This window comes from Poecilia reticulata, chromosome 10 (assembly GCF_904066995.2).
Source record: "Poecilia reticulata chromosome 10, P_reticulata-male-v2, whole genome shotgun sequence".
NCBI classification, from domain to species: Eukaryota; Metazoa; Chordata; class Actinopteri; order Cyprinodontiformes; family Poeciliidae; genus Poecilia; species Poecilia reticulata.
Genome location: NC_088839.1, coordinates 12,902,854 through 12,917,648, shown reverse-complemented (window position 1 = coordinate 12,917,648; position 14,795 = coordinate 12,902,854). Strand labels below are relative to the sequence as shown.

Below are 14,795 nucleotides of genomic sequence, written 5' to 3'. Positions count from 1 at the left end.
AAAGCAACTCTAAACAGGTGGGTTTTAAGTTGAGATTTAAAGGCACCCAGTGTTTCAGCTGTTTTACAGTTTTCTGGAAGTTTGTTCCAAATCTGTAATGCATAGAAGCTGAATGCTGCTTCTCCTCATTTGGTTCTGGTTGGGGATGCAGAGCAGAACCAGAACCAGAAGATCTGAGGGGTCTAGACGGTTGGTACAACAATAACAGATCTTTAAGGTAATGTGGTGCTAAAACGTTCAGTGATTTATAAACTAACATCAGTATTTTAAAGTCTATTCTCTGAGCTACAGGAAGCCAGTGTAGGGACTTTAAAACTGGTGTTATGTGCTCTATCTTCCTGGTTTTAGTCAGAACGTGAGCAGCAGCGTTCTGGATCAGCTGCAGCTGTTTGATTGATTTATTAGTCAGACCTGTGAAGACGCTGTTGCAGTAATCAATGCGGCTAAAGATAAACGCATGGATGAGTTTCTCTAGATCGCGTTGAGACATAAGTCCTCTAATCCTAGAGATGTTCTTCAGGTGATAGAAGGCCGACTTTGTCACTGTCTTAATGTGGTTCTGAAGGTTCAGGTCAGAGTCCATCACTACTCCCAGGTTTCGGGCTGATCGCTGGTTTTTAGTTGTAATAACTGAAGCTGTGCATTGATTCTAGTTCGCTCCTCTTTAGGTCAAAAGATAATAACTTCAGTTTTGTTTCTGTTCAGCTGGAGAAAGTTTTGGCACATCCACACATTGATCTGTTCTAAGCATCTATTCAGTGATTGGATGGGTTCAGAGTCACCTGGTGACATCGTAATGTAGAGCTGTGCATCATCCACATAATTGTGGTAGCTAATCCTATGTCCTGTTATAACCTTAGCCAGTGGGAGAATATAAATATTGAAAAGAAGGGGTCCTAGGATTGAACCTTGGGGTACCCCACATGTGACCTTTGACCTCTCTGATGAGAAGTTTTCGATTGAAACAAAGAAATCCCTGTTCTTTATGTAAGATTCAAACCAGTTGAGCACTGGACCGGAGAGTCCAACCCAACTCTCCAGTCGATTCAGTAAAATGTCGTGGTCAACAGTGTCGAAAGCTGCACTGAGGTCCAACAGAACCAGCACTGTGGTTCTCCCACAGTCTGTATTTATATGGATGTCATTGAACACTTTTACAAGGGCCGTCTCCGTGCTGTGGTGAGCACAAAAACCAGACTGGAAGGAGTCAAAGCAGTTTGTTATTGTTAGGAAGTTATTTAATTGTTTAAAAACAGCTTTTTCAATCATTTTGCTGATGAATGGGAGGTGGGAGATCGGCCTGTAATTCTGCAGTAGGGATTTGTCCAGATTGTTCTTTTTTATCAGTGGTTTGATAACTGCTGTTTTCAAAGCCTGGGGGAAAACACCTGAAGAGAGCGATGAGTTTACTATTTGGATCAGATCAGTAGCAACAACAGGCAGGACTTTCTTAAAGAAATGTGTGGGTAAAGCATCAATGTTGGTGCAACCAAATCTGCTTTTACTTATTTTATTAAAGTTGGCAAATATGGTAACCATTTTTTGAAAGAGTGATATAATGCTGGTATTATTGTATAGAGCAGATATTTCTTTTTAGATATTTTGTTTCAGTTGAGCCCAAAAAAAATTCTTTCTTTCTTTAAAAAAAAAATACAAACAGGCAATTTGGAACAACTACAAAAGAATCTATTTATTTTTCTTAATCAAAATATTGAATGTACAGTTCACAATCTAATTTTTGGTGATTCTTTTACTATATTTATTTGGTTTGAGGGCTTTTGACTTGACTTGACAAAAACTTTTGTACACCACTGTCTTAAATGAAAGCTTATAACCAAACAAAAGTCCAGACCTAACTTCAAGCCTATCCGGTGAAGAGTTGGTTGTTTTGTGAACAAGAATGACCACAAATTTGACTCTCTTGACGTGCAAAACTGGTACAGCCACTGTAATTAAATCAGTTCTACAAACTACTGATTCGAGTGGTTGAATGTGCATTTTCCAGGTGTTTATTTGTCGTATGTTTTGTTAACATGTCTTTCTTTCCACTCATGTTAGTCTATTATATAACATCCAAATAAAACCCTAAGTATGTGACTGTAATGTAACAATATTTGAAAGGATTAAAGATAATACTTGAGCAAGATGCTGCACATACAACATTTTCCCAACATGCAGCACTAACTTCTCTGTTAACGGGAGCAGTAAGACATTCAGTTGCTGTGAAAAGGGAAAATGCTCAGGCCGCTTCACTTTTTCCACATTTTGTTAACCTTATTCCAAATTGTATATTTAATTATTTTCTTCCCACATAATTCTACACATAAACTTTATGACATTACAACAAAGAGGGGGGTCGGGGGGGACAGCTTCTGAATGTTTTGTAAAATTATTAAAAGTAGGAAACCTTCCCAAGTCAAGTCTAATCTACTGAATTCACACCACAGACTCCATTTAGTCTGTAGAAACATCTGAAGGACAAGCAGTGGAGACATGCTCATTTTGAACGTTATGGCTGAAAGGCTGTGAATACGTAACACAAGTGTGATTTCTTGTTTTACTATTTTTAATAAATTTCCCCCCTCAAAAAAAAACCACATTGGTTTTATTATGTAGTATTTGTGCGTAGAATGATGAGGGAAGAGCTCATCTTCTTACAATTTGGAATAAGGTTTTAACATAACTATGTGGAAAAAGTGAAGCGCTGTGAATAATATCTGGACGCGCTCTGTGTGAATTTTCGCAGTGTCATTGCTGCACATTAAACGTGTGGTTGGGTTTCTCTTTCAGTCATGGGTGTCGTGTCTGACAGATAAGGTAACTATTGTTGCACGAAGGATTATTTCAGCTGAAACCTCATTGAATTTGAAAGAGCCACTGTTCCTCTTCTGTGTGACAGATACAGACGGGACCACAACCCAACAATCAACCCAGTAGAAGCAAACATATAAAAAGGATCGGTCTTTGAAATTGTCTCGCTGACAACAGAGTCTGTCACATACACGAGAAACACTAACATCAGATCATAAAGCATCCCTAATGACTTCCACACAAACTTCTGCCAACTTCTTAAGGCAGGAAATCTAAAGACACAAAGGCAGCTGGAGGAGTGGAAGGGGGGGTTGGAGGACGGAGAATCAAGGGATGGAGGGGGGACACATATGTCACCAAAGCTACAGATTGTCTGGGGAGCTGAAAAAGTCCTTTGTCAGGGAGCATCTCGTTACAGTTGACAACAAATGTTTCTGGTAATCTGATTATGTATTCATGTTGAAATTGATTTTTTTTTTTCCTCCATCAAAATTAGACTCTCCATAACAGCAAAGAGTTGTTTTGCGTAAAAGTCGTATCGTTTCTGAGGAGTGCGACATTCATTTATTTTAAATGTCACACCACACGGCAGGTCACAGTCAATCTTTTAGCTAATTTGTAACCCAAGCACACTGCTCTCCCTTTCACATTCACTGAGCCCCAGCCTCCTCCGTAACATGTGGAGGCAGAGGACACAAGCCGGTGCTTGACTGAGCCCTGAATGCTCTTTGGTTGTCACACTTTTCCCAAACGCCTTGCAGCTGCCTCCATTGTGGCCCGCAGAGGGAGGGAGGCGAGGAGGGTTCGGGGGGGGGGGGTGCTTAGCTGATTTTTTGAGCCTCCTGCTGTTGCCCCGGACTCAGATGGGTTCACAGAGACGGAGTGTGGCCCAAACAATGGCTGACACCATGACACCATGCCTCTTATTTTGGTAAAATCCTCATGCAGATATATGATGGGATTCCTTCGCATCAACAGGGAACAGAGGCACAAAAAGGAAGTTTTGGCCTTTGATCTTTGTAGGAAATGAAGAAAACTCTTCGTTGTGCAACAGGTTTTATGTATAAATTGTAAAAAAAAAAAAAAGAAAAAAAAACAGTGTAAAAAATAAATCTAACCTTTAATTTTAGTAAATAAGAACAAGAAATTAGTCTTAAGGGGGAAAAAAATTATTAGGAGTTCCACAACTAAAACATTTTTAAAGCGTTTTTGGGATTTAGTATCTTTGTAGTTTTTATTGGGTGTAACACAAAGGGCAAAAAACCTTTAATTGGCAGTCACTAATGTCCTGCTTCCTTAAGCTTTAAATGTAACGTGACATACAGGTCCATCGCTTTTAGCCGCCTTTAAAATGAAAAGCACAAGATAACATCCCATTCAAGTAATAAACTCAAGATAACATCCAGTTTAAGTGATAAACTTTTAGCAGCCCATGACTTGCTGTTTTCTTGGAAGTCATGGACTTTCGACGTGACACAAAAGAGAATTATCTTAACTACTCGTAAAAACGGGTACGACAACATCCCATCTCATTTGTTTCTGCGAAGTCTTTTTATTTCTTTTTTTAGCGCTCTTTGTATCTGTAGTTTTCTTGTTTAATGACGGGGCGTGAAAGTTATGCTTTAGCTAGAGGATCAACAGACAGCTTTTGTTTCACAATAAAAAGTAAGATATTTTTTAAAATGGAGATAAAAAAAAAAAACATCTGCGTAGTATATAAGCCGCCATAAAAGAGACACAAGAGAACATCTTCAGCTGAGTACAAAAACTCAATGAGATTTATTGAACATGTATAAAAAAACTCTTTGACAAACATCTGTAAAAATAGCTGTTAAAAAGAAATATATTAATTTAGTTAATAAATATGTCAGAACATGGTCAAATAGACCGATTGGTCCCCCCGGTTTTAGTAGTTTTTGGGGTTCCGTCGCAGCGCTGCAGTACACAGTACAAAAACATGAGGTATTTCAAAGTCGGTTGACCCAACACGTCGTGATCGTCAGTGATATCGAGGAAGGCAACAAGCAAACAAAAAAGAAGAAGAAAACGAAAGGAAAAAAGTTTTATGATCTAATTATAAACCTGTTTCAAAACCAAACAGGTAGATTCTATGACACACCTACTAATAGCATGAGTTACATTCATTTCTAATCATATGCCTTCCTGGGCAATGGGTTTGCATTGCTTCTTTATTTAACAAGCGAAGAGATTCGAGAGGTTTAAAAAAAGCGTTCCTGAGATAACTGATAGCCCTCTCAGTTTTGTTTAAAATGATTGTGATTATCAAAAGCAGTTGCCTTCATCAAAACAAGAAATCAGTCTTTTAAAGAAAGAATACTCAGGACTTCTTCTTCTTTAGCGTCTCCCAACTGGGGATGGTTTTCACATTAAGGACGTGAAGCGTGAATACTGCCTGATGGTAGTCGTTAAAGCTCGCTCTGAAATGATGAGGTCAAGCTATGAAGGTTTGGCCAGCAGAGTCAGGTTAACTGGCCCAAAACTACAGCACCCATTCTGTCTGGTGACACCAGCATCACCATAAGCGGACAAATGGATCACTTTATGTGAAGTGCTCCGTGCGGAGTCACTTGGTATTTTGAGTCCAAACAAAGTCTGTTTTTTTTTTTTTGATGGGACCTCTGTCAGCAGCTGGGGGAGGTCGTGATGGGACTGTGGCGGAAGGCGAGCTGACCGGACGACGCGTGAACGGGGATGGAGACGGGGAAGTTGAACACGGTGCTGCTCTTGCTGATCGCCGGGCTTCCCGCCTCCGAGGAGCAAGTGGAGGAGGCCAGGACCTGGGACTCGAACTGCAGGAGCTGACCCATGAAGCTGAAGTTGGGGGAGATGATGCTGCGGCGCTGCTTGACGAACTCAAAGGCCTCGTCCAGCTTCACGCGGTTGGTGCGCATGAGGTAGGCGAGGCAGATGGTGGCAGAGCGGGAGATGCCGGCCTGACAATGCACGAACACGCGGCCCCCGTTGTTTCTCACCGAATCTGGTTGGAGAGGGGAAAAAAACATAGAAGAAAATTAGAATCACCGCAAAACAGCCAAAAGTGATTACACACCAAATGGATAAGGCTACATTATTAACAGGAAACGAGGACAAAAACGCCTTTGCAGCACTTTCAGTTTCTTTTTAAATGCGCTCATTAGCAAACAGGAACACAGTTAATAGCTTTGCAGGGTGTGAACCAGTGGGGGTTACTCCCAAAGGAGGCGTAATGAATGGACAAAAGAGGGGAACAGACCCCTGCTGGGGGTATTGAAGTGGCAGGAAGGCTGACAGTGAGCGAAGAGAAATTGCCCTTTGTTCAGTCAGAACAAAAAGAGCTATGAAGGCGGGGATCTATTCAAGCACAGCCAGGTCCAAACTGCAAAACTAGTTTGGGGCTGCCGCTTTTCAATTTATTATTTAAAAAAAAGGACATCCCTCCTTCTACACCTCAGGGGTGGCAATGATGTAACCGCCATTGTGCTGGAGTAGGGAGCCAGCTGGTTGGGTTTTGGAGGGAACTTTTGAAGATTTCAAATCAAGCGAATCAAGGGGGAAAGAAAAGGGAGGGAACAGAGGTTGGGGCAGGCTGGGGGTCTGCTGTGCTAACAACTGAGGAACTAGTTAGTAAAACCTGCACTCACCAATAAACTCTATCGCCTCGTTGAACCAGGAGCTGATGTCGGCCTTGTGGTTGTCCTCCACCGGGATGCTTTTGTACAGAAAGGAGTCCTCGAAGTGGTTGGGACAGTTGGAGGAGACGTTGATCAGAGCGGTGATGCCGAGCATGTCCAGCATGTCTTTTCTGGAAGCGTGGTAAGCACTGCCAAGATACAGGAACGGCAGGATCTCCACAGGACCACCCTGAATTAGAACAGAGAAAATAAGCAAACCATAAGTCATCTCCAAAACACTAAAACAGGAAGTAGGAGAGAAGGGAGGATGAGAATTTTTGTTTTTTAAAAAGTGCAAACCTGATCATATAGAGGTGTGTTGCAGGGACTGCAGTTTGGGTCTGCACTCTCTGGATTTCTGGCACTCAGGGATAAGCTGAGCCCTTGAGGAGGGGAAGCTTTGGTGCACATCTCTGGATACTCAGAGGAAAAACAGTCAAATCCACCTGGAAATAAAGAACAAAACACATCATTAAAAATCTGAAGCTTAACACAAAAGGCACATGCTTTTATTTATGAGTGACAACTGTTCACGCAGGCTATTTTCGAGCTCTGTTTACACCAGGAGCAGCTGGTACGGTGACAGCTGCACTTCGTAACAGCAAAGCGCCCGAAGTGTGTTTCTAACCCGCAACATTTTCTTACCTTGGAGAATAAACACCCTGATTCCACAGGGGCTGCGGCAGAGCGCATTAACAGCCAGCATCAGCGTCCCGTCCTTCTTAGCCTGGCCCAGGTCCGTGCTCCGTTCGTCCAGCAGCACCACGGACTGGTACTCCCCGGACAGGAGCCGGTTCCTGGTGTCCTCGTTGGGCACGATGTGCTCCAGCCCCAGCCCGCCCCTCGCCCTCCTCCGGACTATGGTGCTAAAACGCACATTGGTGGAGCCGGAGATGTGAGAGGCGTTGAAGGAGAGGAAGGAGCGGCAGTCCAGCACCAGGCAGCCCGGGACGTCGCCCTCCATTAGAGACCGGAGGGACGCGCAGTTGATGGTGGGAACTTCCATTATCACCATAGTAGTACAGCGGGCTATGAGTGTCAAATCCAAATACATATAGGTTCAACGGCAGAAATATTCAAGCTCAAAGTTACAGAAATAATATTCTGTTCTTTGGAGTGAGTCCTTTGTTCCGGTTAGTTTCTATGTAAAGAGAAAGAAAAAAAAGACGGTAAAGCTCGAAAGAAAGAAAGGGAAAAAAAAAAAAAGTTTTAAAGTTGACTTTGGTGTTCCGATTCTTCCTTGTGTAGTTCCGGGTAGTTTAGTTCCTTATTGACCGAGTTTAAATATTTAACGTTTCAAAGTCTGACTTCTGCCTCAGAGCCGTGTGAAGCTGTTTATATATGAGCCGAGTCCATGAATGAGAAGCCACTAACGTCAGAGCGCCGCCTCTCTGGGCGTCCCGCCAACCACGCGGACGTCATCGTGATCGTTCTAAAGTGCAGGAGGGCACAAGACCTGCGTGAAGCTGACACCCCACCCACGTCAAAAAATCCAGCAAATAGTCTGAATGGTTAGTGCTCCGTTTGTGCAGGTTTGTGCCGTTAAAATTTTCGTTTGTGCAGTTTTGGTTTCTGAGATATTAAACATTATTTTTTAGGTCATCTAGAGTTCACCATCCCCCCATATCGCTCCAAAACAAACCAAAGTGGGCTAGTTCGTTAGTGCTCCGTTTGTGCAGGTTTGTGCAGTTAAAATTTTCGTTTGTGCAGTTTTGGTTTCTGAGATATTAAAAGTTATAATTTTGGCCGATGACGTCACCATCCCCCCATATCGCTCCAAAACAAACCAAAGTGGGCTAGTTCGTTAGTGCTCCGTTTGTGCAGGTTTGTGCAGTTAAAATTTTCGTTTGTGCAGTTTTGGTTTCTGAGATATTAAAAGTTATAATTTTGGCCGATGACGTCATCATCCCCCCATATGCTCCAAAACAAACCAAAGTGGGCTAGTTCGTTAGTGCTCTGTTTGTGCAGGTTTGTGCCGTTAAAATTTTCGTTTGTGCAGTTTTGGTTTCTGAGATATTAAACATTATTTTTTAGGTCATCTAGAGTTCACCATCCCCCCATATGCTCCAAAACAAACCAAAGTGGGCTAGTTCGTTAGTGCTCCGTTTGTGCAGGTTTGTGCCGTTAAAATTTTCGTTTGTGCAGTTTTTGTCTTTAAGATATTAAAAGTTATAATTTTGGCAGATGACGTCACCATCCCCCCATATGCTCCAAAACAAACCAAAGTGGGCTAGTTCGTTAGTGCTCTGTTTGTGCAGGTTTGTGCCGTTAAAATTTTCGTTTGTGCAGCTTTTGTCTTTGAGATATTAAAAGTTATAATTTTGGCCGATGACGTCACCATCCCCCCATATCGCTCCAAAACAAACCTAAGTGTGGGCTACTTCTTGTAATTCTTCAGATTCTCAGCTGTTGTACAATGTGTACATTTTGTTTTGAACTTCAATAAAGACTTAGAACAAGAAAAAATGTGTCTCATTTCAAGAAATGTTTTAAGATAGCAATGTTTTTTCACGAACGTAGCGCACAATAATTGAATCCTGCTAATAAAGGACATGCAGCCTGACCCTAACGTAATGTGTATAACCTGTTCAACTGTGCTTTGATTTCGGAGGTGGTCTGAAGAATTATATTCACATTGTTGATGTACTGTCTGCTGATTATGCAGCAAACGTGTAAAAAAATTACATGAGCCTATAAAGGCCAATTTGCTAGTTGCTTGAGCAAAGATTTTGCCGAGTAAAACGGAAATGTGTCATTATTTCAAAGTTCATCCAAGTAATGTACTTAATATTTAGTAAATATAGTTTCAATGCAACGACTTTCATTTCATCCAATTTCTTAAATTAAATGTGTATGGGCTTCAAGGAGACATGTTTTGCGAACTTTGACATAGTTCTCACACAACTGGGATTGGCTCCACCCACACTGTAGTGAGCCTCCTGCCCCCCCCCCCTCCCATCTTGTTTTGCAGAGCAAGTGTAATTTCAACCTCTCGTTAATATTCTAGCGGTCTCAAATCGTTTTGAATAAGTCATTTTTGGAATTTTTTCAACCCCGATTTTGATTTTTTAACAAGGTAAAATCAAATTAATGCTCAACTAGCAAATTGGCCTTTATAGGCTCATGTAATTTTTTTACACGTTTGCTGCATAATCAGCAGACAGTACATCAACAATGTGAATATAATTCTTCAGACCACCTCCGAAATCAAAGCACAGTTGAACAGGTTATACACATTACGTTAGGGTCAGGCTGCATGTCCTTTATTAGCAGGATTCAATTATTGTGCGCTACGTTCGTGAAAAAACATTGCTATCTTAAAACATTTCTTGAAATGAGACACATTTTTTCTTGTTCTAAGTCTTTATTGAAGTTCAAAACAAATGTACACATTGTACAACAGCTGAGAATCTGAAGAATTACAAGAAGTAGCCCACACTTTGGTTTGTTTTGGAGCGATATGGGGGGATGGTGACGTCATCGGCCAAAATTATAACTTTTAATATCTCAAAGACAAAAGCTGCACAAACGAAAATTTTAACTGCACAAACCTGCACAAACGGAGCACTAACGAACTAGCCCACTTTGGTTTGTTTTGGAGCATATGGGGGGATGGTGACGTCATCTGCCAAAATTATAACTTTTAATATCTTAAAGACAAAAACTGCACAAACGAAAATTTTAACTGCACAAACCTGCACAAACGGAGCACTAACGAACTAGCCCACTTTGGTTTGTTTTGGAGCATATGGGGGATGGTGACGTCATCTGCCAAAATTATAACTTTTAATATCTTAAAGACAAAAACTGCACAAACGAAAATTTTAACGGCACAAACCTGCACAAACGGAGCACTAACGAACTAGCCCACTTTGGTTTGTTTTGGAGCATATGGGGGATGGTGAACTCTAGATGACCTAAAAATAATGTTTAATATCTCAGAAACCAAAACTGCACAAACGAAAATTTTAACGGCACAAACCTGCACAAACAGAGCACTAACGAACTAGCCCACTTTGGTTTGTTTTGGAGCATATGGGGGGATGATGACGTCATCGGCCAAAATTATAACTTTTAATATCTCAGAAACCAAAACTGCACAAACGAAAATTTTAACTGCACAAACCTGCACAAACGTAGCACTAACGAACTAGCCCACTTTGGTTTGTCTTGGAGCGATATGGGGGATGGTGACGTCATCGGCCAAAATTATAACTTTTAATATCTCAGAAACCAAAACTGCACAAACGAAAATTTTAACTGCACAAACCTGCACAAACGGAGCACTAACGAACTAGCCCACTTTGGTTTGTTTTGGAGCGATATGGGGGGATGGTGAACTCTAGATGACCTAAAAAATAATGTTTAATATCTCAGAAACCAAAACTGCACAAACGAAAATTTTAACGGCACAAACCTGCACAAACGGAGCACTAACCATTCAGACTATTTGCTGGATTTTTTGACGTGGGTGGGGTGTCAGCTTCACGCAGGTCACAAGAACTAGGGCTCGCGCACATGCGCGATAATTCTACGTGAACGTACTGCACGTACGCGGGCACGCGGAGATTTCTCTCGCTCTCTCTCTCTCTCTCTCTCTCTCTCTCTCTCTCTATTTTGTTTTTGTTTTGATTTTTGTGTATCTTCTCTGTGACAAATGACACGTGTATTAAATGAATAGCAATATATTTATGAAACATTGGATTTCAATTGAATTATGTAAATGGTGTCATTTTTGCTTAATTTTTTCTGGTTGTTGCTTTTGTTATTTTTCCCACCTTGACATTAGTTAACAGTGGTGAATCTTAACCACTGTTGAGATTATGTATCAAGCATGTTTATGTTTTTATCGATCTCTTTGGGTTTTCAACCGCCTATGTAGTGACTGGCATTTCACTGTAATTCCAGAGGCATTATGGCATTAAATGTACATCATTTAAGACTTAGAATGTGCTCTTTTTAGTTAATTTTTCTACATAAAATGTGCATCGAACTTTGGCTAATTTCTTATTTTTACCGTTAGACTGTGGATAATTTTTTTTCTAATTTCAGATACTCCTGGTTTTTAAAAAAATATTGTTTCTTTAAAAATATATATTATTTTGATACAATTAAGTTCCCATATGTATATTAAATGCTAACATTATAGGAAAACCAGTTACAAACTCCATATGTAGGTCTAATTCTGATGTAATTGGTTTTTTTCTGGATTAATAATTAATTAAATACAAATCTGAACTACAATATCATTTATATTATATTATATTATATTATATTATATTGTATTATATTATATTATATTATATTATATTATATTATATTATATTATATTATATTATATTATATTATATTATCAAGGTGCCAATATTTATAATTAATTACATTTTATCAGAGTAAAAAAGAAAATGAACATCATTGTTTGTTTCAGTGCATTTATAATCTAGATTATTATTTGTTTACAACATATCATTTACAATATCTGTCTCAATTTATGTGTTCATTTAATTTGATGATCTGTCAGCAAATAAAGAATTTGCCAAACTTTCCATGATGTTTAGTATTTAATTGGATTCCTATTTTGCCTCTTCAGTAGAGAGTTGACAAATAACAAGATAATAAGTAAATATCTGGCATGGGTGCCATAAAAGTTTATTCTTTGTTTTTATTAGTCTGTGGTACATAGTGTTCAATGCGGCGAGAACGAAGGCTAACCATAAAAGTTAATCACGGTATAGAAATCTGAAGTCCAGTAAATTTCCAGGTGCCGAGAAACAAAACACTGGTATACCAGGAAGGCGATGACAGATGGAGATGTCTTAACCTCGTAGTTTTGCTTTGTAAAACGGATATGTGGGGTATTTCTTTGTTTTCCCAGAGAGACGAGAGAAAACATATTTTGAATGAAAAAAAAAAAACATGATTTCAATCGGTGTGGGAAACCCTTTTCATTTGCTGGTGTGGTTTGCTGACTCAGACTATGGCAACGCTCATGTCTTAAAATGCAGAAGCAGGATGATTGTTGACCTGTTGACAAGGCGGGCGTGTTGCCTTTGTGTCTTCAAACAAAAGTTTGCAAAAGAAAAAGGAAAGAAAGATTATGCTGCCGAGCAAACACCTAAATAGTACAGTTGTTTCCAACTTCGAAATTCTATGTCTAAAGTTACCAAGCAGGCCATAATGTCATTCATATTTTACTACAACATGAAAGTGTGGAATACACACGTGTGCTGGTTTGGCCCTCTGTTTTTTCAAGCAAAAAGGAAAATAGATTTGTTATGGTACAGAGAAAGAGGGGGAGCTTAGGCCCACTGAACAGAAAGCCAACCAACCACAGCCAAGTGTAAAAACTCTCCGGCAGGTTAAACCTCACACTCTCGTGAGATGAGTCAACTATGAGGCACATGCTACAAAGCAAGAATGTTACACGCTATACAGGGAGGAGGGCCCGAGATCTACTGAAAACAGTTTGTACCCAAACATTTTGTTCTATCGGCCAACGCAAAAACCCCCCAGAATCAGGAAGAGTACAGCTAAGAGAGTTATTACACACTTGGAGTGAACATATAATGCAAAACCATATATTGTGTCAGTATTACATCGTTTTTTCAGTGAGGTACAGAACATGCTTTTTTTTTTTTTTTTTTAATACAATAAGTTTACTAAACCATACACATCTGTCAGATTATTGGTCCTGTCTTAATCTTATTCTTTTATTTTCGTAAATGTTGAAACGCAAAACAGTGCATAAGCTTTCACTGTGTGTCTGGATACTGAAACTAAGCTCTGAAAACTGAACCTGTGTTGTCGCTGTGCTTTTGGTTCTCTTAGCTGTGGCTTGTAACCAACTAGAGACCAGAAAGGGAAGTGAAAAAGCGGATGACGGAGAGGCATTTCCTGCGGTCCAGCCTAGCTGTCACTTGCTGTCATCCCCTGCCTGTTTACTGTCATTGTAGCTACGGGCAACAGTTGAAACATCACTGGGAAAACACAGGGCATGTACTGTCTGCTAAGTTTTAATAACAGACTTGTAAATTTGGGACACCTGAATTCTTTGTTTCCTTGTTGTGGCAAAACTAACACTTTCTGCTGAGTTTATGGATTTTTTTGCTATGACATATGCAATTTTCAAACACACCGTGTCATTTCCTGGACAACAACATTGGTCACCAAAGCCAGAAACCGAAATATACATTGTCCACAATACAATATTACTAAAACTCTAGCCTTAGTTTCTTAGTAGCTTTGATTGTGTTTGTTTCTGCTACACTGTGAATCTGGCTTTGGGTAGAACTGGCCCAAGTCAAAAGCAAACAAAGCAGTTGCTTGTATCCCCAAAACAAACAGGGAGCCTCCAAAACTGTGATACAGGCCAGGTATAGGGAATGCATTTAATTATTTATTTGTTTATAAAATTGATACTCAGAACTGTTCAAAACAAACTTTGGTTGTTTCGTATCTTGCCATCTGTACTGGCGTAAAAAAAAAAAAAAAGTATTATGCAGATCGCAACTTGAGGAAATGCATCAGAAAACAAGTTATCACAGCTGATCATGGGCGTCACAATACATATGTGTGAAGGGGATGTGTCACTTGCTGTCGTACAATGATCCGAAAAAAACATTTGAAAAACATTCGTTTGGATCCAAACACATTTACAATAAAATATTACTTCCCTCTGCACTGTTTCTCTTGCTTCATGAAATAATCCATTCCACTTGATTGGTACTGCTAAAAAGTTTTGGCATTACTTACCAGCTCACCACTCTGCACGGTCCAAGAATAAAAAAAGTAAAGCACTAGAGCAGGCTAGTGAAAACTGGACAGGTAACATAATTCCCATCAACAGCTCACAATGTCTGGCTTGGGTCATGAAGTGGTAGAATTTTATGGTTTAATTGTGCTAGTACAAGTGGTTCAGTTGCAGAAATTGATGACTGAACTACAGACGTGTAAGTAAAATGTTTTTGCTGGAATGAAGTCCACAGGAGGCAGAAGTTTATATTTCTCCCAAAAAAAAAAAAAAAAAATCAAGATAAAGTGCTCCACAAACTGTAGTTAAAATGAGAACTTTGACAGACTGGTCACTGTGAACCACATGAGTGAGAAAAGACTCTCCATTCAGAACAAGTTTTCCTCCCTGATGTAGATACTAATTGCTAAAACACAAGCATTGTGAATCCCAGTATTTAAATGGTTGCCATGCTTTTTACTATCTTATCATCGATACTGGCATACAGATTATTCAGATCACAACTTGAGAAACTTAAATTGTAAAGCACCAGGTCTTGTCATATGCACTAAGCATTTGAATAC

At 39.9% G+C, this 14,795-nt stretch overlaps 1 protein-coding gene across 1 annotated transcript; it reads right to left on the bottom strand.

Moving 5' to 3' along the window:
- Nucleotides 1-5,304: 5,304 nt before the first annotated feature.
- dusp1 (dual specificity phosphatase 1) lies at nt 5,305-7,794 on the bottom strand. Its single transcript, XM_008419915.3, has 4 exons — nt 7,128-7,794; nt 6,783-6,928; nt 6,453-6,672; nt 5,305-5,809 (listed from the first exon to the last, which is right to left on the bottom strand). The coding sequence occupies exons 1-4, from the start codon at nt 7,534-7,536 to the stop codon at nt 5,454-5,456; spliced, it is 1,131 nt and encodes a 376-aa protein (XP_008418137.1). The 5' UTR covers nt 7,537-7,794; the 3' UTR covers nt 5,305-5,453.
- Nucleotides 7,795-14,795: the final 7,001 nt, after the last annotated feature.

What these genes read in the sequence shown, in the direction of transcription:
- dusp1 (XM_008419915.3), bottom strand. Translation starts at nt 7,536, where the DNA reads ATGTATTTGGATTTGACACTCATAGCCCGCTGTACTACTATGGTGATA. An exon ending in ACACACCTCTATATGATCAG is followed by an intron (nt 6,673 to 6,782) that starts GTTTGCACTTTT and finishes GTTCTAATTCAG; the next exon opens with GGTGGTCCTGTGGAGATCCT. An exon ending in CGAGGCGATAGAGTTTATTG is followed by an intron (nt 5,810 to 6,452) that starts GTGAGTGCAGGT and finishes CTCTCCAACCAG; the next exon opens with ATTCGGTGAGAAACAACGGG.